This window comes from Etheostoma spectabile, chromosome 1 (genome assembly GCF_008692095.1).
Source record: "Etheostoma spectabile isolate EspeVRDwgs_2016 chromosome 1, UIUC_Espe_1.0, whole genome shotgun sequence".
Classification (NCBI taxonomy): Eukaryota; Metazoa; Chordata; class Actinopteri; order Perciformes; family Percidae; genus Etheostoma; species Etheostoma spectabile.
In genome coordinates this window covers 18,219,268-18,243,982 of record NC_045733.1, presented here as the reverse complement: position 1 = coordinate 18,243,982, position 24,715 = coordinate 18,219,268, and the positions used below count along the sequence as shown (strand labels likewise).

Sequence of the window (24,715 nt, the reverse complement as noted above, 5' to 3'; positions counted from 1 at the left end):
TGGCTGCAGCTCGGTGGTTTCAGTCAGAGAGAAGGCCTGAAGACAGTTGTAACTGCAGACACTGCACAGCATTTATAAAATAACAATGGTTAACTTGCTGTGGCTACTAAGTATACTTTACAGACAAGCAGGCAATTCACCTTGGCTCATTGCCATATTACACAATTCCAAGAGACGTACAGGCAAATAATAGAAGAGTTACAACAGTCTGGTATGTTCAGAAAATGACCTCACTTTACTGTAATGCAGCCTATAAAAACCAAGAAAAGACACCAGTAGTGCCATAATATATTATGATATCCAAAATCTGAGACGATATCTAGTCTCATATCACGATATCGATATAATATCGATATATTGCCCAGCTCTAGGAATAAATATACAATGCTATTTTTCCCCTGTCAGTTGTTGCCTTGAATTCACCTCTATGCCTAAACAGTATCATAATCAGGCTCGCAACAGACACCCAAAATACACACACACACACACACATATATATATATATATATATATATATATATATATATATATATATATACATATATATAAACACACACTATCCATCCTATCTCTACTGGGGATAACATATCTCCCAGCTTTAGTAGCATAAGCTGATCATTTACTGACAGTCTAAAAACCCCTACCTTACTTCACCCGTTGAGGAGTGCAGTGAAAATGTCAAGAGTTTAGTTAGGGCTATAACACCTGCCTCTCACGCATACACCGGGCTTCTGCTCCAATAGCTCCCCAAGGGTGGCTCACGAGCACTCTGCTTTTATTGCTGTGATGATTTTTACACCAGAGGACAGCAGGAGAAGAAAAACAACTCCATTCACCCATCCCTATGCTCACTGCTGCTGCAGTTTCATCAGGTTGTAAATGTTGCACATTCTGCACTGGGGACCAGGACAGAGATTAGCAGCTGGTTTTACTCGAAGTGCATTCAACAAAGTCACAGTGTGTGTTTTGCTGACATTTGATTTCATGAAAACGCAGCCATTTCTTATCATTAAAAAAACAAACATTGTAGTATTAGTTGACTGCTAGAATCTCTCCAGCTTTGTTATTAGGGATTTTGGGGGGTAAAGACATCCAAATATTTTCTTTTGTTGACTTTGTCAGTCAGAATTAATACTCGTGGTTTAAAGCCAGGGGATCACTTGCTGCATTTGGTGAAGCAACCAAGAGTGCACCCAGAGATCCCTCATATGTTAAGTACATCGCAGCTCAAAAAGCAAATGCTCACAATCAAAGTCTCAAGCCTTTGCTGATCTGCAGGAGCAGCAAAAAAGCTAGACATGCGATCTGCGAAGTTGCTCATCCTGTTATCAGTGAAGCAGATGTTTGCTCAAACATGTACAGTGTATAACTGTCCACATCAGGACTCGCCAGCCTTGGATCATTAGGCTCAGATGGGATTTATCAGCAGATTGTAAATGTACACTATACCGAATCTAAAACTATTGTCATTTTTGAGAAATCTGATGCTCATTTTCTCAATTGAGGAATTGTTCTGTCATCATTGACCCCGGAGCTACAATTACAGGTCTTATGGTTTGTGAAACAGTAGGTGGAATATTGGTGTTTGGGTGCACAAGGGGAACTGGATTAGATTCATAAAAAAAAAAAAAAAAATAATCCATAAAAAAAACATTATGCCAAAGCTTACCTTTATACCTTTCTCTGGCCTGCATGGTTTGGTTATTCAGTGATCCACAAAGAAAGATTCCATCATATGAAAATCTAAGGCCTCAACAAGTCACTCGCTGCTATTTCAGGCTTTCAGTTTTTTGGAGGCGGGACACTGGGTGCACGTAAACTGAAAAGCTATTTTTGTTTTCCATTGTGTTTTCCATTTTTTCTTAATGTGTCAAGCATAGAATACTTTTATCCTCCAACGTTATTGTCTGTCACCTGCTGTCCAGGTACATCTGTCTTTTATATGTTATGTCACTGTAGTTTTCCTTCCAGAGGGATTATGTCTATACAACACTTTCTGAGTTGAGCTGATAACAAGTGGATTACACAAAGCTCTTTGCATATCTTTTAAGCAAGCCCCGATACCTAAACAATAAAACAGAAAAGATGCGAGTTACTGTTCCAAAGCTTTTTTCTGATATTCTACCACTATGGTTAATGTTTGAAAACAACTTGAAGGTTGCCTTGGTTAGGGAAAGATTGCCTTTTATGGTAAAAACATCAATAAAGTGGACAATGGTAGGGAACAGAGGCCTGTTTTAGTGAAAACTCTGAGTGTTTTCACCCAGAGATGAGGGGAACTCTGGGTGTTCTGTTGTAGTGAGGGAGGTTAATCAGACCTGGGAGGGAGGGGTAACCCCAGCCCGTTTCACAAAGAGAGGTAACTTAACCTCGGATCCAGTTACTATGGTAACTGAGCCTGTGAACCTAACCTGGTCGGGAGCAGGTTTTCTTATCTCAATCTCTTCCCTCTGACACAGCGCTCTTTATTTTCATTCATTCATTCATTCATTCATTCATTCATTCATTCATTCAGTGTGAAACAGGTGCATTTTAGCGCAGTTTGTTATCTGCTTGAATAAAAAAACGGGTTGGTTTAATACCTCTGTTTGGCAGAATAAACGTTTTTTTCCCCCAAACATAGCATGTCCTTTTTTTTTTATGAAGAAGCTGTATTACTTTGCAGGGAGTTAATCATGCGTTGGGAGATGATATTGAGTCCTCGACTATAGAAGTATTTTAATTTCCAGATAACTACCTTTTTGAGTGGTATCGTTTTTCTTCATTTCCTCAGATATGTGGCCTACATAACCTTATTTGTCCTCTATAATGTCACCCATCGACAACTTGCTCTACATCCAAACAGATTCTTTGTGTCCTATGTTTTTTTTTTTTTTGCAAACAGTTTTAAACATTGATGATGGGGGGGGCATATTAGTACTGCAACATGCAGAGCCATCAGAAAAGTGTGTATCGCTCTGAAACACTTTTTAAACGTTGTGGTGTTCCCTGGACACAAAGCAGTAAGAGCCATCAAAAAAGGATTGCAGGTGAATGATGTAAAAACCCTTTTTGAAATAAATGATTATAAAATATAATTCTGTTAATGACATGGTGCTGCAGCCTCAGCATGGGATTAGCAGGCCTAGGACTTGTTCACCCGTGGGATTGGACCTAAATGAAATGGATTATAGATTCAATAGCATTCCACCAGTTTTCACCAGTAATATTATACTTGTCATTAAATAGGAAATTTATACACTATGTTTGAACTTACGGATTGACACGAGCACCAATTATCGCTCTTTTGCAGCAACAGCTGTGTTGCTTTTTTTTCTTCTTCTTCTTTTTTTTTTCACAAAATATATGTTCAGACTTGCTGTATGTGAGCATGAGTATTTCCCATTCCAAAGGGGTAAAGTATGCCGAATGATTTGTTTGTGTTTGTTGCCATGGTGAATCGTAGTATTGTGGCTCCATTCATGCTGCCTTTTTATGGTGGTGGAGCACGCACTTAACTCTGAGTCAACCTACTCTGTTATTTGAACCAACTAAAATCAGCTGTTCTGGAACCGAAAACTCAGTTTCCCATCTAAATCAACTCAGAGTTCAGGGTTAGAGTTTGTTAAACCTCGGGCCCCAGAAGACAAACTGCAGTCTGCAGTGTTGTATTCATACCAGTTGTGCTCTCACCTATTCACTCTGACCTCCACCTGCGCTTTTGAATAAACAACCAACAAACTGTTGTTTTTCTTCTAATAGATTTAAATGAATTTGGGTCAAAAATGCACCAGAGACAATGCAGCTACTGTCTGAGCAACAAGCTAAATGCTGTCTTATAATTAACTCATGCAAAAGCAGCAGATGGGATTTACACAGTTATGAGGAGTATAACTGAATCATTATTGTCAACTTAGTTAATAGGACATAAAAAACTGCCGAGGCAGGGATTCTGAAAACAGGCCTGCATTAAAACAACGCACTGTCCTGCGTTGGTGGGGGGTTGTACTGTTTAAGTTTGAGTATAAGATGAATGCACTTTAAGATTTATCAGATGCCAAAGCAGTTCACATTCAGGGAAAGTTATCATGGCAGCAAGCAACAATCGCAAGGTAACCAATACTGTATTCCAGTGACAAAGTAGTCCACCAGGAATGTGCACTTGCTCATATTTGATTGGTTCAGCACAATGGCCTGCCATGTGACATTGCATTGGGATGCAGCAAAGGTCAAGCCGGGTTCAACTTTTCTTGTTGGATGATTCTGCATTGTTTTGCCAGCTCTCCCCGGGGCTTTGTCAGCGTGTCCCATTCACAATGAATAGCAGCCTATCGCTGTCCCAGCTTTCAAGTCCATATTTTTTTTGCATGGACTCTGTATTGTTCCAGAGTCAATACACTTACCGCCTGCTTTCAGTGCTCTCCTGGAATAGGTACTACAGTACGTTCCATAAACGGGAACAAATCTAACATGGAACGAGTTACTATGGATAAGCAACAGAATAAATGAAGCACTGACCCAGGTTTAGAATGCATTTTACTCACAGATGGAGAGCCAGCTCCCGTTTTCAAGAATACATTTCCTGTCACTACCTTGCTGTTCTCACAGCAGATTAGCCTTTTAGTTTTTGCTTACTGTTGCGTGTCAGTTTTGTTCAGGGAATGGGACATGGCTTAGACGAATCGTCTCGTGGTCAGCGCGAGCCATTAGGATACTCGCCATGCTGCAGTGCTTAAGCCCATGTCTATCCACCTTGAGCCTGAGCTCGACAGCGGCAACGAATCACTGTATAAAAAAAAACAACAACCTCATTTATAGTGACTTGACAGGGCCGGTCCTACTTATCTTTCAGGGTGCAGTCCTCAGGCCCTCTCCCTTGCATTTTTAGCATTGTCAGAGCTCCTGTCGGCCCAGCATCAATGACTTAAGGACGGTCTCCACAAAGTTACCACTGACTGAAACACATCCGCAAAATGTCTTAAACTAGAGCTTACAAGGAAGGAAATAATTACTTTTTCTACGTCTCTTTTTTTTCTCTTTCTTGTGGAACAATCATGATTCAGTTGGGCATTTTGTTCCGCGCCTATTTGAGTGGACACATCTCAACCCCTTTATTACACAAGCAAAGCCTTAATTCAGTGTTTGGCTTTTATCATTTTAAAAGCCTTGATTTAGTGGGAGGCTATTCTTCATCTTCCACAACTGGCACTCCCTCATCATTTTCTTGCACTCTGGAAGTTCTCTTTCCTATTTAGTAAGAGTCACCTAAGCGATTTAACTTTTTCCTCTGTCATCAGAGGACCTGTCTCTGTCGTCAACGTAAAAGTGTTTTTTGGTTGTTGTTGTTTTTTTAAAGCAGTAAGCTGTAATTAGTGTGGAGGAGGAGACCTCAGTATGCATATTGATTTTTTTACTGGCTTGGCGAAAATGCCAGAGAAACACCGAGGACATGAAAACATGGATCTTGATTGAGCGTGCGTGTGTGTGTGTGTGTGTGTGTGTGTGTGTGTGCGTGCGTGCGTGAAATCTGTAGCTATATATAATATATGCCTTCTCATTGAGATGATCTCCTTTTCAAGAGACCTGAAATCAAGTTAATTGCTCTACTTTGTATAACTACTACTAATATGAATGAACTGACTTTTCACTGATCTTAGATCTTGAAATTATTGTAAAAAAAATAAAAAATAAAGAAATTATTGTAAAAAAAAAGCAAGCCGATTTGTTTTATTTTTTTTTGAAACGTCATGTCAACCAGAATCCTGGTATCAGTAATGGAGGTAGGGGATTAGAGATTTTGCCAGGAAGATCTCTCCTGGAGAAAGCTAATGCCTTGTTCCTGTATACAGGGTTCAAATGACAAAGACTTCAAACAGGGCCCGCTGTAATAGAAATGCTGCAGGATTAAAGGGAAAACCATCACACATGGCAATGCATTCTTGTTTCCAAATGATTTTATTAAAAAGTCTAAAAGTCTAGGTAAGTCAGTTATCACTGCTACACATTTGACTATGTGTGAACTTCAGACCAACTGTTGCTGAGGGAACAAACTGCACTGTGCGCGCGCACACACACACACACACACACACACACACACACACACACACACACACACACACACACAGACAGCATGTCCTTCTCACTGCACTGTAAGTGTCCGTCCAAGTGTTCTGACAATAAAAAATGACGTCATGGCTCCAAGTCAGGAGTAGAGGAGAAATGTGATTACTCATCTGCTGCATCCAAAGGCAGATTTTACATTTACCCTTTTCTCTTTTATGCATGCAAAACACTCACCCTTGTTATGGAAGTTGAATTAGATGTCATGTACTGACAACGTCACTACATGTAAATTTTCACTTTTTCCACATTACCCTTTGCTCTCTAATAATGGTGATTAAGTGACATATCATGAGAGTGTTTGATGGGCTTTAAAAATATAACGCTGCAAGGCCCAGGTGCTGAGAGTTGTAGATTCTCGACAAATGATCGGTCGTACATGCTTCTAATCGACTCTTGTGTTTGTGTCATGCAGGCGAGTCGTGACCATGCGCTGCTTGGCCGCTCGGGTCAACTACAAGACCCTCATCGTTATCTGTGCCCTCTTTACACTCATCACTGTGCTGCTGTGGAACCGCTGCTCCAGTGACACCTCCCTACGCTTCCTTCCCCGGGCTGCCTTGGTGGCTCCAAGTCCCAAGGTGGGGGACGCTAGCATCAGCAGCCAGCAACACCCTCCACAACCTCCAGAGCCCCCGCCTGTTGTTGGGGTTGTCGCAGGGATCAAGTATGAAGAAATCGACTGCTTGATCAATGATGAATCTACAATCAAAGGCCGGCAGGAGGGCGGCGAGATATACCTGCCCTTCAGCTGGATGGAGAAATACTTTGAAGTGTACGGCAAAGTGGTGCAGTACGACGGCTACGATCGCTTTGAGTTCCAGCACAGCTACTCAAAGGTTTACGCACAGCGTGAGCCCTACCACCCCAATGGAGTCTTCATGTCGTTTGAGGGATACAATGTGGAGGTCCGCGACCGTGTCAAATGTATAAGTGGAGTGGAAGGTAAGACTTTCTTTTTTGTTAATTATGTATATCACAGGTGAGGAAAAGGGGGGGGGGGGGTCGGTGTGCAGGCATTTTTTCCTATAATAACACAAGATACAGAGCATAAAATAAAATACAAATACACAGTCAGTTTACGAAAAATATGGAAAACATTTATTAGGTACAGTGGCTTGCATAAGTCTACACACCCATGCTAAACTTGACCAAAAAGAGGAATAAAAAAAACATCTTTTGGAAAATGATCTTAATGCCTTAATTCAAACAATTTAGGAAAGTCCAACCTTTTAAGGACACCAATTTTCTTTGTGAATGAATAATGTAATGTAAGTAAATATATGTTCCTTAAAATACAGGGGGCATAAGTATACACACCCTTATGTTAAATTCCCATAGAGGAAGGCACATTTTTATTTTTACTATGCATCCTGATAAAGTTCCTTTGGCCTTTGAAATTAAAATAGCCCCCCCCATCATCACACCCTTCACCAAACAGAGAGATAGGCATGGGAAACTTTTCCTAAGATCATCTCTCAAGGCAAATCAAATCAGCTATTAAGATAACTGAAATAACACCATGCCCATCTCTAGGTATGGTGAAGGGTATGTGATGATATGGGGTTATTTTAATTCCAAAGGCCAAGGGAACTTTATCGGGATGCATAGAATCCTGGAACCATGAAATAACTGGCCTTTAAAAATAAAAATGTTCCTGCTTCTATGGGAATTTAATATAAGGGTGTGTATACTTATACCCCCTGTATTTTAAGGAAGAACATTTATTTATTTACAATATAATATTCATTCACACAGAACATTGGTGTACTTAAAAAGTTTAATTTCCTACATTATTTTAATTAATCAATTTCCAAAAGATTGTTTTTTTGCATGGGTGTGTAAACTTATGCAAGCCACTGTATATTTCACATTACACTTTGGATTTACTTATCAATGGTACTTTCCCTTTCATGGTGCTCAAAGCTACCCACCAGTGTATTTGATTTTAAACTTTGATATTTTTTTTTTTAGGTGTTTAATAAACCCTTTATCAAAGACAAATATATGATTTGCTTAATGAGGTTTATTCCAGCAAAGCGTTGCATTGTAAATTGTCTTATTTGATCTGTGAGGAAGTGAATCAAGACTTGATTAAAAAGATAGATCAGATTTCAAAAGCAAGCTAATCAATCTCTTCCACCCATTCCCACATACTATTAGCCTTTCTTAAACACAATCAAATGGGATTTGTGTGAAGTCAATATAAAAATGTATCTTTTCTTCACTTAGACAGAGTCAGCACGTTGTATAGATATTTTGCTGCTGGGTGTCTGTTAAGTGAGTGTATCCCTCCCTGTTCCTTCACACTTCGAGACCATCCTCAAAGTTGTTTTCTCTTCAAGGTTCCTTTTAAAATAATTACCAGGAAGGATCAATAGCTCATTTTAAAAGGCTATTAGTTCAAACCACCTTGTCATCAATATAGTTCCATGCCCCACTCACTTGAAGAAGTGACCCTGTATACTTGCCTGAGATTACAAAATAGATATTCATTAATAATCTTTTAATTGGCAGTGTCAATTGTCAACTGGCAATGAAGGCCGACTCTTTTTTTCAGGCCAGAAAGTGGGACTTAAACAGATTGTGAAGACTACGGGCAACCACCAAGTTAGAGCTGTCAATCTTCCTCTAAAATACCATTTAAATTCCATTTGTTATTTTGCTTTAATATTTGAATATTTAATGCTCAAACGCAGCTATTATTAATGGCATTTTTTTCATTAGATGGTACCTGCTCGACTCAACCCGCCCGCAGTGCCCCGTCCTCCTTTTTCCATTGCAGATTTAGTACCGCCTCATGCGTGAGGCGAGCGGGGGTGGTCGCCATAGCTCCGGCGCAGGAAACTGCCGTGACACACACAGAATGTGGAATGTGTGTTGTTTTTGATTCTCGGAAGACAAATTTAGTTTCAAAAGAAGCTGGAGGCAGCAATAAAAACAACTATTTAAAAATGTTGGGTTTGTTCAGGACACCCCCGTCTCCGTCGCTACAATAAATAGTGACGATTCTCTCCAACTAATCAGTAGTCTGCAGGTTTTCACATCACCTTTTGGTATCGCCGCAGCTCGCTTGGAGCCTCGACGGAGGCAATACTAGAAAAAGTACATCTTAGCAGGTACCGGGTACTTTTTTTCATAATGGAAAACCAAAAAAGGCGAGTAGAGGCGAGTTGAGCAGGTACCATGTAAAAGGAAAACGCCATAATATGTACTTCACTACTCGGGCTTATGCATTGTCAATGCCACTATAAGCATGTGGTTGTTGTTACGCGTTCTGTCCACTAGAGGGACTTCTAGCATTAGCCTGGCCTTGAAGAGGACCTACGTCATGGCGCATTGTATGCAACTTTGTTTACATTAATTTTCCACCACAAGCACACCGCGACAAACCCAAATCTACAGAGAATTCTGTAATGAAACATTATCTAACAAGTGTATTGAAGCGTCTGTTGTAAAGGCCAATGGTGCTCGGTTAGCACAATGACAACATGTTGGAAAGCACAGCTGAAACGGTTGTCATAAACTAAGTAACAAACAATACTATCATCATTGATAACTAACACAAACTGTGCTGTCACTACTGTTTTAGTGATTTATAAGCAACCTGTTTACTGCAGATTATCACATCACTGAGAATACAGCTAATAGAAGGTAATATATGAAGTCAAAGCTAACTCTGACAGCTGTAGGGCAGCTAACATAAACTTTGGCTTTCTCCATGAACTTCCCGGCTAAGCTAACGTTACTATAACTCGCGACGCAGTTAGGAAACAAGAACAAGCATAGTAATGTTAACATAAGCATTTTTCTGCAGCCAGTTGGCTAATTAGCTAAGTTGCTAAGGGGATCAGTTCTCAGTCTAGCACCAGCTACAGTGCAGAGGGAGAGATGAAGAGAGGTCTACAGTCTTAAATTAAGCTTGACTATGTAAGACATATTTTTATCAGTTTATTTTCTAATTTATAGGTATGTAGATCTTTTAAAATACATGTTTATGTTGAAATAAATATACCTATACAAGTAGGTTTGCCCTCTTTTACATATTTACTGTACCTGGTGACACAAATCTGCATTTCTGTTCATTACACAAACATATATAGTTATCGGTCTATCTATTTATCTATATCTCAAAAATCTGCAAGACGTATTTGTGTAAATCCGCTCTACACTCTTTCAGAGGCTGTTATACTCGCATGGATGCAGAGAATACCAAATTATGAGGCAGGTCAGAAAGCCCGGTATCATATTCAGTCAATTAGTTCCGATGAGTTTTGCTAATTTTCAATAAATTGCATTGTTTTATTTTTGTAGTTCTCATTACTTTTTTTTTATCAGAACTGTTTTCCACTTAAGGACTCTCTACAACACATGTAAGAGAGGGAACCTATATAGCAGGAAATAGGTCAGACTGGAATCTAGCCAAATCTGTTAGTACCTCTGGGCTGAGCAGCGGTGAGCCCAGTTATTCTCACCCTCTCATTTCCTCTAGACCATTTATTTTAGTCCAACACAGAGAAAATACATCTGCCTATACCCACACATTTCCACACATATACACACTATTTAACAAGGTCCATTAATTAAGCCCAAGGCTCCTTTAGCACTCCACACACCCAAGCATACACACCTCTCTTGAACTTAGCATATTTTTATAGGTGAAAATAGCAGTTCATTAATTAGCCTGTCACAGTCCAATTCACCACAGGGCTTAAACAAGGTCATGGGAGCATTTCACTTCCAACACACCCAGCTACCCGTGGAAACGTTATTTAACAGGACCCTCAGCAATGTTCATTAAATGTCGTGATGGTCCTTTTACATCTCTACCATACTCTGTTGGGATGTAACTTATGTCAGGAGTCAAAGCATTTGACACGAACCCAGAATGTACTGATATCTCAAGCTCAAGCAGTCACTTGTTTCTATAAACTGTAATACTATTGGGATGAAAAAAAACTCTAAATTGAGAGCATTTCAGAAACATTAGTCTGAAATTCACAGCCAGTCACTGAATACAAAAGTATGCTCTCAAGGTTTTTATTATTAGAAAGGGTCATAAAAATGCAGCACTTTTATATGCCATTACTGTAGGGCTTGTGGTTTTATAGCAGAGGATTAGAAATTGAGGTCTTATTTTTCCTTGTTGCGGCACAGCCTCCATCAGACAAAGAATAAAAGTTGAGAATAATAAAGCTCCAGCCGCCGGAGCGCTACCATTAGTGGAAGTAGTTAATCCTCTCTAACACCCTCTTAATTTACGCGTTTTTTTTTGTGTCTTGCTTTTTCTTTGAACCGTCTTTATCTCCGCTCCTGGGTTCTACTGCAGAGCGCCATCACTTAAACATTTGCACAAACCCATGCACGCAATCCTAAAACACATCTGATAACCCTTTTAAGTGCTTAATAAAACACACATACTCTCACTTACACTCTCGGTGCAAACACATACATGACATGGGATCTCTCTTAACGCAACATCTGCACATGGTCAGTGGCAGTATAGCAAAATAAAAATAGTATTATTCCCCCAAAGTGTTTTATAATGTACCTGGATCACCCAGCCATAATGCAAACGTTAAGCTACATAAAGTTATTTTTGGCAGAAAGACTACAAAAAACCTAAGAGAAACAGTTCTGAAGACTTAGTAGGGTCTTAATTCTCCACACAACAATCAACCCTTTCACATGACACATTAGTAATTTAGTTTAATATTAATATTGTTTAATCAAGCTATAATGTCTGCCAACCTTCATCCAGATGTTAGTTTTGCTGACCTAACTAGAGGTGAAAGAAGAAAAAAAAAAAAAAAAAAAAGCTTGCCTAACAATAAGATGGTCTTGCACTTCTGCTGCTAAATTAACTTCAGTAGGCTTAGAGCCTTCAGATTTTTAGAAAAGTCTGCTCTCTGGAGTCATGAAAATATGTGGTGGCACAGTCAATTCCACATGGATTATTTAGTGCTATTCAGTGAGTAGTACAGCGTTACAGTGTTAGGGTTTTGACAGTCATTTGACTGTTGTAAAGACATTCACCTTAAGTTGTGAAGGGAGGCGCCAGTAACAAGACAAGCGTGGAGAAAAGTCAGCCAAGGGATTGGGAGCGTGTGTTTTATTTGAGTGGGGATGTATGAGAGTGTACATATCAAATATATCACTTTTCAATCAGGAAGTGTTTGCGTTGACATAACTACTTGAATGCAGTGTTGAGAAGGATACTTTAAACATGTATTCCCTTACAGAATACATGCCCAAAAATGTAATATGTAACGTATTCCGTTACTCAATCTGAGTAACGTATTCTGAATTGCAAGTGTAGGAATGCGGACATCAAACACTGCTGACTAAACATGCCTATTCTGGTGTGTTTTTCTGTTCCAACTGGCTGAATGTGTACATGAATAAGCAGATAGATTTTTGTATTTGTAATCCCGAACTGCACAGCCTACTACAAAAATCAAACGATTAGCTAATTTTTGCTAACGTTAGCTAGCAAGTCAAACGGGGCTAGTCCGTCTTTCAACGGCTCTCGAGCTAATAAGTCAGCACATAGGAGAATGTAAAGTTAACGTCAACTAAGCAGGTACCTGATAAAAGTATAAAATACCAAGGTGACCATTAAAACTACAGCAGAACACTAACCTTGGCTAATTAAAAAAATAACTTACTTGAAGATACTTCAGGTTGGAGGTGGAGTAATTTGGACGCTGAAAGGAGATTGGTTGCACTGCACAGTTATGTTTATTTTTATGTTTCACCCTGTTCTATCTTTTAATGTGAAATGCTGTTTGAATTTCCAAGATAGAAACACATTCCTGCCCTGACTCTGTTGTTCCAGCTCCATCTCTACCTCTATCAGTGATTACACAAAAAGATAATTTATTCTTTTCATATTGGGGCTTCTGGGAAATGCATTGAGTTACCAATATTTATTATTTATAAACTTCTGAAAATGAAGTATTGTCATGTAATCCATTGATTTCAACATTGCAACTGATTTGAAATACCAACTGTTTAAATTGTTCCGTTACTCCCCAACACATATGTGGCAGCAGTCCATGCTATGTACTCATCCCTTTAAAAACAAACATTAAAATGGGGCATGAATTAATGCCCGACCATTAATATGAAAATGCATATTTCAGATACATAACTTGGATTTGATTGTTGCTAACATGATTTCAACCATGCATGTTGCACCAGTAACACTCTATTCACATAGGGACTTGCACTGACAATGTCAGGGAACATTAAATAATTTTTTTTCCCCTGACATTGACAATCAATAGCTCGTAATAACTTGTAATTTATTTGAGCACACATTTGAGCACTTTGTTGTCTCCGTTTATTAAAATAAATCAGATCCAAAGTTAAAATGGGCCAACACATGAAATGGCTCTGCATGCAGCACAACTTCAGCTTTGTCTGGCATGACACAAGAGTGCAGGGAGGAGGGACTGCTCCCATTACTTATTGATATTCATCTTTATGTCACTTTGACTTTAGAAAGGAATATAAATCTATACAAACATGAAAAATATGTGTGGATTAGAGTGAATCTATGTTGATGGGCTGTCCATTTAGGCTCTCTGCAGTCAAAACACTGCAGGGAGCAGTTGGCAAATGTGCAAATTCTTCCATGTGACTGCCACTCTACAGTTATAAGAAGCTGGTTGTTTTTGTGCAATGGATTTGGTCTGTCTGAAATAATTCTTTACAGTAGTGCACATACAGTCTATGAAAATAAGGGGATTGGGGCTGGATTGAAAGTTTTGGTGCAGCTCCTCACTGACAGGTGAAAAGTGACTTCCTGCTTTAACAACAGGAAACGACCAAAGGTAGATGTTGAGATGTTCCAGATTGGTAGACAAATTGGAAAATAATTAGTAAGATATTTAAACATTTGGTTTATTGCAATTATTGCCAATCAGCGTCCTTATAACTGTCTGCTCTTTGTTTTGTAAAGCACTTTGAGCTGCATTTTTTTTTTTTTTTAATGAAATGTGCAACAGAAATAGTTTCTTATTATTAACATTAGACACACCATTACTAGCTGTGTGGTCTCTGGACAGTAAGGACAACTAGTTCATAGTCGCCATCAGTTTATTCCTCACCTTCATTTTTGATTACACACCACATTTACAGTCTTTTCTGTCATTAAAAAAAGATTATGCTATCTTTCTGTTTAATGTAATTAAACTGAATCCATACACTACAGAACAGCAAATACTAAAATGAGTCTTGTGCAAGATGCATCCTTTTGGGGAAACGGCACAAATGGCAATAAGCAAAGTACAACTAAATGACCAGCTTTGTATGCAGTGGTGATTAGTTTGAAAGGTGGCACGTTATCACCCTGCCCTAACATGTGTATATTATGGTCTTCTTCTACGAAGGATGAGGTTTGGGTTGCACATGTGCTCTCTCACAATGTCTTTAAGTGAACTATCTGTTAATCAGAGTGATTCTCCTGCCTGAGCTATTTCTGGCTGTGTGAACAGGGAAGCTCGCCTCCGGTGAAAGGCAGTAGATTAGCTTGAATTTATCCAGACCGTGCAATCATTTACCATAGCTGGTGGTGGGTTTTTTTGTTTTTATTTTTTTATGCTTCTTTTTTGTCTTCTTTGTGTGTGTGTGTTTATAAAATAGACCCAGATTGGAATCTTTGTAATTGCCGGTCACATCCAATTACTGAAAAATCCGTCTGTCCCATTCTTGTGAACGTGACATCTCAGGACACCTTGGAGGAAATGTCTTGCAATTTGGCACGAATGTCCCCTTGGACTCAAGGATACACAGCCATAACTCAAGAATTCCTATGCTAATCATGCCAACATTTCACACAATTTAATAAAATAATGTGAGGAAGTCAAGACATTTTACATCCCAGAGGTCAACTTCACTGTGATTGGATAAATAGCTTCAAAGTCTTCACTACACATATTATATGAGTCTGGACAGACTCATATAAGATTCTCAAAAGATAGACTGCTAAGAGCTTAAAACAAGATAAACAAATTTCAAGACACATATAGAAGTAACAACCATAAAAAGATAACCAACCCCAGAATCTTCATCAATGGGCTTTTGCCTATAAGGAGTTCATTGTCTCTATTCACTTAACACCATTGTCCTTATCCTCTTTCTCTACATCCCTCTTTTCCACCCAGGCGTGCCTCTGTCCACTCAGTGGGGCCCTCAGGGCTACTTCTACGCCATCCAGATTGCTCAGTATGGCTTAAGCCACTACAGCAAAAACCTGACGGAGCGCCCTCCCCACGTGGAGGTCTACGATACAGCCGAGGACAGAGACAGCCGGGCCAGCACAGCGCCCTGGAGTGTGCCGAAAGGTTGCGTCCTCAGCCGTGTCCTCGACAAGACCCGAGCTACCTCCGTGCGTCAGTTCAGTGCTCCAGGTATGTAAGCTTCCCATGAGCCCAGATGGCCTCCGGGCAAGGAGCTTATCTCCTGTTAGCTGTGGCTGTTGGAGGCTCGATATGCAACTACATCCTCAGGACAGGATGATAGTCTGCGGTGAGTCACCGCCACAGCACAAGAATACTGGCACACTGTGGTAGTTGACAGCGGACCCACCACATGATGACAGATTCCTGAAAATGCATGATGATTAAAGAACCAGCAGATGCGGCATCACACATATCATCGTATTTTCTTCTCTGAGTCACATTGTCACATTTCTGCTGTCCAAATGCATTGTGAAGCTTCCCACGGATGCTACAGACAAGAACACATTTACTCAAAATTATTTTCACAACAGACTCCTTTTTTTTTTTTTTAACAGAGCATGAATATTAGTGTTTGAAATAACTGTCCACATGTTATCAGCTGGAGCCAATTAACCTTAATTCTGTTTGTTAGTCAAAGGGCAGAAAAGATGTCAAGGCTGTTAGGTCAGTGTGCTCTTTGCAAACCATTCTACGTGCCGTATAGGCTGTAGTGAAAGGTAGTTAACTATTGCCCTTTTGCTGTTTTCAGAAACACAATATACGAGCAATGTGAAGTCTTTAAGAACAGTTACAAATATTTGCTCTACAAAATGGCTAAATAATTTCCAAAAACAGCTGGGAAATGCAATTTTATATAATAGTGTATATAGATAATAGAGAATTTGTTTCTATTTTCAAATGCAAATAATACAACTCACACAGCAGCAGGGCAGCGTATAGATTGAGTCTAAAACCAACAACATGTTCATTGTTATGAATATGCATGTCACCCAGTGCAACATTGATGTGGTTTTTGTTGTTTGTGGACAACAGTGGAGGTCTATGGCACAGAGAAATGAGCTATATTAAAATATGGCTACATAGTGTAGAATCAGCTTCAGTGTTGGTCTTTTCAAAAAAAAAAAATATGAGACCAGATTATTCCTTTATAGCATATAATTTATATTTCAGGCAAACTAGCCTTATAGCCCTGGGTCAGGTTTTCCAGGATTCAGAGTGGTGTGTGTGCTGTCAGTGTGTGAAGCTACTGTTAGCTCACTCTGCTACAGTGGAGAGGGCACTCAGCGACAATTTGGTGGTCATCAGTCAGATATCATTAGCTTTAACACTAGCAGAAGTGATGTATCTGTAATGTTATTAATATTACTAGAATGTAATATTAAACCATGTACATGTTTTAATCTCTCTCTGTGTGTCCTTTGTTGAGCTGCTGCCTCTCCTGTAATTCCCCCCCCCCTCTTCCTAATTTCTCTGCTTTCAACCTCTCATCAACAATTTCTTTCCATTTCACCGCTCGTCACGTTTCTTTCTCTCTCCGCTCCTCGCTCACCGTGCCTTACAGCATCGACTCGCCATCATCAGCTCTCTTTCCTCGACATCATCATGTTTTCATCATCACTTCTCAGCCCTCCCTCGGCAATCTTCATTCTCCATTAATCTTCCTCGTCCATACCCTCCGATTTCACTCAGTTTTCCACCTCTTTTCACTCATTTCCACCCACTTATCAGCCCTCAGCCCTTTTTGTGCTTCGAAAACATTGCAATCATATTCTGTTCTGTCATTCAAACTTTTCCTGTTTGTCATCCTCTGCTGTTAGTTTTCTCTTTCTGCCACTGCCTCCCTCCACTTCCTCCTCCTGTCTCTGCCTCCCTCCACTTCCTCCTCCTGTCTCTGCCTCCCTCCACTTCCTCCTCCTACTCCCTTTGCTCTGTTATGGTCTTTTTTTCCCCTCCTTACTGTATCTAGGGCACTGGTGTTGAACAGCCTCTCAAATCCTCTGACAAGTGGATCAATCGTCTGTCCCCTGATAATAACCTACCGTCTACCATCCATCAACAGCACATTCCTGCACGAACACTCTCCACCGCTAAGCACCTTTATTTTCCCAATCCCCTGGTGGTTGTTTGATTGTTCAGAAATGCAGTTTGTACACACCCATCAGAATTAGCAAGGTGATCTGTGTACAGAGATACAGTGGAGACACAGCTGTCACCAGCCACCTTGCATGTTTTAGTTTTATTGTCTCACAACATTGAATCTAAGTAGATTTAAAGTGTCTTTTTGACCTTTAAAGTCGTAATTGACGACACCTGTTGTTACCATGGTAGCAGAAACACTCCTTGAGCAGCTCCGAAACAGACGAGCAACTGCTGGTGTATATTTTGCTTTTTTTAACCAAACAACTTTGCTTTGTTTTAAGGAAGCTGACAGTGAGTAATAATTGCAGCGGTTCCATTACTCCCTTGAAAAAATAAAAATGGCCGAATGTCAAAAATGACAGTAGTCTTGTTCTGTAGACGCATTTTTGATGAGTGACTGTGGACGCCGCTAATCCAGGTGACAAATGTATTGCATTTCCTGTGAATGCTTCACAGTTTAAGCCGCCATGTATGTGAAGCAGCAGCAGTAGATGACGCTGGCTGGAATGAACGGGAAACGGTGAGGCTGATATCAAAAACGGTACCACTGGATTCTGGCACAGATCACTTTCCTGGGAATCGCTGGTGTTCAGGCAGCAAATGCTGAGCATAAAAAGTATCAAAACATGAGATTTGGGTTCATTATAATCTTCAGGAATACAACTTTTATGTCCAAGTAAAAACGGACCTCTATTGGCCAAGTTAGTGTCCGAGTCCAGATCTCAATCCAGTCCATTATTTGTAGCCCGACTTCACTCATGGTCACCATGCAAACTGACGGAGCTCGAGCAGTTTTGCAAAGAAGAATGGGGAAAAAGCAAAACACACAGACTCACGGCTGTAAAGGCTGCCAAATGTGCTAAAACTTTATGCTTTCATTTCCATTTGCTGTTAATATAGATCACGTTAAAGGGGCTTTTTATGATCATTATTGTCAAGCATGTAAAATCTTTTGTTCAATATTGTGAGATAAACCTGAAACATCCATCGATTTGGCAATCGCCAGGAAATGAATTGGCAACTAACGTGACTATTTTAATTGTTTTTTGTAATTTTTCAAGCAAAGAATCTAAACGCATGGTTTCAGCTTGTCATATGTGGGGATTTTGATCCATTTCTTAGTCAATTGAAGTTCCTCACCGGAGGATGTGGATGAATAATCAACATGCATTGAATGTTGTCGCTTGGATTCTTTGCATCTTCAACACGTACTGAACATGTGTTTTCAAGTGTTTGTCGCACTCACTCATGTGTACATGCATTGTTTTGATGCTGACACATTTGTAGCTCCGTGTCATCTCTGTCTCCTGTCTTATTGCTAAACAGACAGAGAGCAGAGCAGAGGAGGTGGAATCTCGTCTGTATTCCTTCTCATCCTTTATTGATGCCAGAGTTATCCAGGGGCCAGAGTACAAATCCACTTACTCTCTGCATTGCCTTAAGTAATGGATTTATGAGTGCATTAAAGAGCCGTAGTCATCCAGAGGCCCCTGCCAGACTGGCTCTCTCCTCCGTTCTCCTTCCTGATTGACAGTCTTTGTGTCTCAGGCGGCTTCGACTGCTTCTGCTTTCTCCGCTCATGTCATGTGAGATCTGATTCTCGATTGTCTTCTCACTATTGGCTCATTTTCACTCTTCGGTCCCCGGGCTGGCTTTAAGGGCACTTAATGTGGCCCATCATGCTTTTTTTTTTTTTCTTGACACTTAAACTTCTTTTCATCCTGCGGGAAGCCTTGATTAGAAAAAGGATTTTGGGAAGGTGTTTTGTGCAGACCGAGTTACATGGCTAAAGGAGAGATCATTTTAGAAGCTGCCAGTGTTTTAGGGGGTTGAAGTGAAATCAGAACAGCAACTAAAGTGCTGGCACCGGTCTGATATAACGGAAGCGGAGCGGTGGCCACGTGGAAACTGAATAGCAACCGGGTTTCTAACTTTGGGCTTTGAAGGGAAGAGTGGGGAGATGCAAAGGGAAAAGTTGCTGCTGTGCATCAACTTCCCCTTTCACTCTCTTCCTGCTACTTTGTTCTTTTCCTCCCTCTATTCCCTCCCTTCTGGCCTCCTCCTAATTAGGCTCTGTGGGCAGTGACACATCTGTACTGTACATCCCATGAGAATTGTGTGTGTGTATTTGAGGCTCACACTCACACACACACACACACACACACATACACACAGAGCTAGGCACTTCACAGAGGTAATAACGTTACACGACCCTGAGGGTTTTGACCACAGAAGTCATGACTGTTATTGATCATTTGAGAATGTGACTACAGAGTGAATCTTGGGAGCATGTGGAAAAAGACAACATCAAAGGAGACAGGCGCACTGTAACAGGCTTCCAGTCAGTCTGTTAAAAATAGTCCACTGTGTCATCCGGTAATCGTCAGAAGTTTGTGCAATCTGTCTGTCAAATGAAGTTAGTCATGTTTTTTTTTAGACCGGATGCACTTGAAGAAACACTATAAAACTTTTTATTTATTTTTTTTTTTTTACTTGAATTTGGGATTCATTATACACCTTTTACAACACTCGCCCTCTTCTCATCCCGCCACCGCAGAGTCATCAGAAGGCGTGTCCCTCCAGCTGGGTAACTCCAAAGACTTCATCCTCAGCTTGGACATCAAGTTCGCCTCCAACGGCAGCGTGTCGGTGATCCTGGAAACAACGGAGAAGGGCCCCCCGTTTACAATCCACTACGTGACCAGCACGCGGCTCATCGCCCTCAAAGACCACGAGATCACATACGGTGTCGGACCACGAAGCGTCTGGAGCACTCTGACCCGGGACCTGCTCACTGACCTCAGGAAGGGTGTCGGGCTGTCCAACACCAAGGCTGTGAAGGCCACAAAGGTGGGTGTAGGTTTATGTCCAACGCTTGGTGCTAAAAGTACTAATAACTATGTAACTGAGCCAGAGCTGCAACAGTTGGTTTATTAGCCAACTATATTGATAATTAAGTAATTGTTAAGTCATTTTTCAAGCAAAAATGACAACCATTTCCTTGTTTCAGCTTCTTAAATGTGAAGATTTACTGAATATTTTGGGGTTTTGAAATGATTGTTGGTTGCAGCCCTAACCTAGACCTTACATAGTTATTCATGATTTCCCCATCTTAAATCTGCATTTCGGTTGGAAGCATGAACAAAACTAATATCACGATAAAAATTACAGGATATTTTTGATTTTTTTGTAAAATGTTTGTAGATGTAGTTTTTTTTATAAAATTGAACTTGTATATCTCACTTTGACACTAACTAATTCCATGTAGAAAGGACAAACAAAATGAATGCCAAATCCTAATTCCAGTCATAATAACATTTTTTGTGTCTGTCTCTGCGTCCGTTGTCCTGCTCAGATCATGCCAAGACGGGTGGTGCGAGTTATCCTCCATGGGCGTGGCTTTGTTGACAATGTTACTATCTCCACCACTGCCCACATGGCCGCCTTCTTCGCCGCCAGCGACTGGCTGATGCGCAACCAGGACGAGCGAGGAGGCTGGCCCATCATGGTCACCCGTAAACTGGGGGAAGGCTTCCGGCCTCTGGAGCCCGGCTGGTACTCAGCCATGGCTCAGGGCCAGGCCATGTCCACCCTGGTGAGAGCCTACCTCCTCACCAAGGACCAGGCGTACCTCGACGCTGCGCTCAAGGCAACAGGACCCTACAAGGTGCCTTCAGCGCAGCACGGGGTCAAAGCCGTGTTCATGAACAAATTCGACTGGTATGAAGAATACCCCACCACGCCCAGCTCCTTTGTCCTCAACGGCTTCATCTACTCCCTGCTGGGACTCTACGACTTGACTGAGACAGCCGGGGAGAAGCTCGGCAGGGAGGCGGGCCAGCTGTTCAGCCGCGGCATGGAGTCGCTGAAGGCCATGCTGCCGCTCTTCGACACGGGGTCGGGGAGCATCTACGACCTGCGTCACTTCATGGTGGCCACAGCGCCCAACCTGGCCCGCTGGGACTATCACACCACGCACATTAACCAGCTGCAGCTGCTGGCGTCCATAGACAACGCTCCCATCTTTAAGGATGTGGTCAAGCGTTGGAAAAACTACTTAAAAGGGATTCGTGCCAAGCACAACTAGACAAACTGTAACCCACATATAGTGTAGAGCTGAGATGACGACAACGTGTGTGTGTGTGTCTGTGTGTGTGTGTGTGTGTGTGTGTGTGTGTGTGTCTAAAGCACGAGTTTATTCAGCTGCAGCTCTCAACAAGTTTCTTATGTGCTCTGTTACAGATTCTATATTTTCTGCAGCGCTGACTGTAGATTTCCCCTCCTCTTTGTTTCCTTGAGCTGGTGTTTGAATTATGGTGTGTGTGTGTGTGTGTGTGTGTGTGTGTGTGTGTGTGTGTGTGTGTGTGTTTGTGTGTGGTGTGTGTGTGTGTGTGTGTGTGTGTGTGTGTGTGTGTGTGTGTGTGTGTGTGTGTGTGTGTGGTGTGTGTGTTTTAAAGTAACAATTACAACATTAGAGAAAGATGACACTCCTTGAGTTGTTTTAAGCTGAATCATATTTCCAACATTCTTTGATGCATCCAACAGAAATCTCTTCTCCAGTCGTATTTTTCTTTCCCATTTCTTCCCAGTATGCAACGTTTATTGAAACAAATAAACTAAAAAAGAGAACTAGAATTTATTTTAAAGTATTTGGAGAAGAATGTTCCAAAACAAGTTATCCTAATAATGTGAACTAATTAAACGTTTTGGTTTAAAGTATTTTTTTTTTTTTTTTTATCCCACAACCCCGTAGTAAGAACAACATATCAAAGCTGTTAGTTGACATGAATCATTTTGCTGTCGTCCCTTTACAGAAACGCTGAAGAGTCAAATACTTTATGCTTCCAATCTCTTCCCCTTAAAACCCAGATGCATAGTTGCAAATCATTTTGGTGGGGATTATGTTGTTGTCTTTTAAGGGTTTAACTCCTTAGAAATATTTGTTCCTTTTAATATAAATATGAAATCAGAGGATTAGAGGCCTCTCAAACTGCTTTAATAGCTCTGAGGAATAAAGACATTTAATTTCAGATGGTTAAACCACTCCGCTACCACTAGGTCTCCTTGGCGCCTACCCACAATTCCACTGGATGGCGGCATCTTTAGACACGTGGCTGTCGGGTTTTCAGGTGACACATGGACGGCCGCAGGTAGCATGCTGCCACTACACGGTACATTCCTTGAGATAAATAAGAGTGTATCCTAATTATCCATCCGTGCTGAAGCCACTGAAATGCTGTCGTTACCTTTTCATGAGATGTTTTAAGACGACATGTCATTCTAACCCCTCTTAGTTCCTCACAAAAAACGTAATAATTCATGTGCCACGGCAAACCACAGCTACAAACCGTTAGTTCTGCGTCACTGTTTGTCTCCTTTGCTTTGTTTTGTATTGGGTAAAAGCTAGAAAGCAGTTAGGGTTTAGACTGAGTGAGCCAGATATATTTAACTTCATGGTGTGTTGTCTTGAAGTGAATTCCCAGCAGGGCTGCACGATACGAGGAAAATATGCGATGTGCGGCAATTTGTTGAAAAATGCAAAAACTCTATTACATGCGATACATAAACGGATACTACAGTGTACTCAGTTCTGCCTTCTGCCGCTTTGAGTATTCTGCTAAAATCCAACAAATTGTTGAGTTGAAAACAAATGAAAGGAAACAAATGTTTTATTGCACAAACTGAACACTGAATTGAATAAAAAAAAAAGAATTAACAGTTAAGTTTTAAATTGCCGTTCAATGATGTTTTCATTCAACTAACACAGAACATCTCTTGAGTGTGATCGATATGTGGCAGTCTTTGTGTTTGTGCACCAGTTGATATTGCGATGACGATTAAAAAAAAAAAGAAACCGGTATATTGTGCAGCCCTAATTCCCAATGTGCAGACTATACTGTAAATATGAGCCGTCTCTGATAACATAGTCAATCATTTCTTCAGTTGTTTGCCGTTAACTATTCTGCCTACTGATGTAAATGAGTCAATCTGGGCTTTCTGTGGCACATTTAAAATTTGATTAATGTCCCTCATAAATAAGATAAATCCAAGTCCACTAACATCGTCATGCCGATCGGTCTAAACAAAAGGCCAGCCGTGTCATTTTTCACCTCCCTTCACACCATAAAAAATAAACCCAGGACATAATCCCTTGACCTGCCGTTGTTTTACATTAAAATCTTTACATCCCTTTCATTTTCCTTTGGTTGACCCTCCGCACCATTAGTTACATTTCATTCTGTTCTTTTAGATGTCCCGTTGATGACCTTTTTTGGAGACACACTGATAAGCCCTTTCTCTGTAATTGGTTCTTCCAGATAATAATTGCACGAAACAAGTGTAGGTGGTGGTAGATGCGTGTGTTGTGTATTCGGGGAGAAAGACGTGGGCAGCAGAAGCACAGCTGCGTCTCGCTAACCCGTCGTTTTATAACATTTAAATAGACAATGCTAGGAGTGCTGAGGGTGGAGGGCAGTTCTTGACGAGCATAAAGAGGCCGTCGGTCCCAGCCGGCTCTCAGCGCTCCTCTCAGCTGTTCTGGGTGCATGAACTTTGCTTCTTTTTTTTTTTTTTTAATCTGAGAGCTGACCTGTTGACCGCTGTACGGGGAGAAAGAAAGCTCGCCAAGACACTAACAATTCACTGGGCTAATAGGCTGGAGAGCCTGCACACGCAGTCAGCCGCTAGTCAGGGATGAGTCAGCACTCCCAGCAAAACAAAGTGGAGGCCTCAGCATCAATGAGGCTTTCATCGATCTACCTTAAAGATTATTAATGGAGGAGAATCAGGCCCGTTTGTTCTCCTCAAGGCGTCGATGCTGAATTTTCTTTGGTCATTTTCATGTAAACTTTGAGATGAAACGCCATTTCCCCGCCTTGAAGTTGTCTTAGTGCGAGCTACTAAGACAAAATCAAAGCGGCGTTGATTCGTTCCATTGTCATGTTGGATACAAGACAAGACAGGACGAGCCATGCTTTCGTTTCAACGCATAATTAATTCCTCCGGGTGCGTCTACCTCACCTCACAGCTTCATCTGTAACGCAACTTTGTGCATTCAGAGCTAAAGAAGGATTCATGACCGAGTGTTACGGCTACTGTCAGGAAGAAAATAATCCCAGATCTCAAGAAAAGTTGTAAGATTCAAGAATAAAGTCACAATATTAAGAGGAAAAACAAGGAATGGTTAACTGTTCAATACAGCATGTACAGTGCATATGTACTGTGTTGTT

General features: G+C 40.8%; 1 protein-coding gene across 3 annotated transcripts in view; it reads left to right on the top strand.

Moving 5' to 3' along the window:
* The window catches only part of glceb (glucuronic acid epimerase b), a 49,507-nt gene extending 25,550 nt beyond the window's left edge, over positions 1-23,957 (top strand). For 2 of the 3 annotated variants that reach the window (XM_032515954.1, XM_032515960.1), the window contains 4 exons: positions 6,515-7,044; positions 15,270-15,515; positions 20,044-20,336; positions 20,842-23,957. In XM_032515954.1, the coding sequence (XP_032371845.1) occupies positions 6,528-7,044; positions 15,270-15,515; positions 20,044-20,336; positions 20,842-21,573 (1,788 nt within the window). In that variant the 5' untranslated portion in view covers positions 6,515-6,527 and the 3' untranslated portion in view covers positions 21,574-23,957. Of the gene's footprint in view, positions 1-6,514; positions 7,045-15,269; positions 15,516-16,908; positions 17,083-20,043; positions 20,337-20,841 lie in introns of those variants that run through there. The other variant, XM_032515969.1, reaches the window with a different exon arrangement.
* The last annotated feature ends 758 nt before the right edge of the window (positions 23,958-24,715 follow it).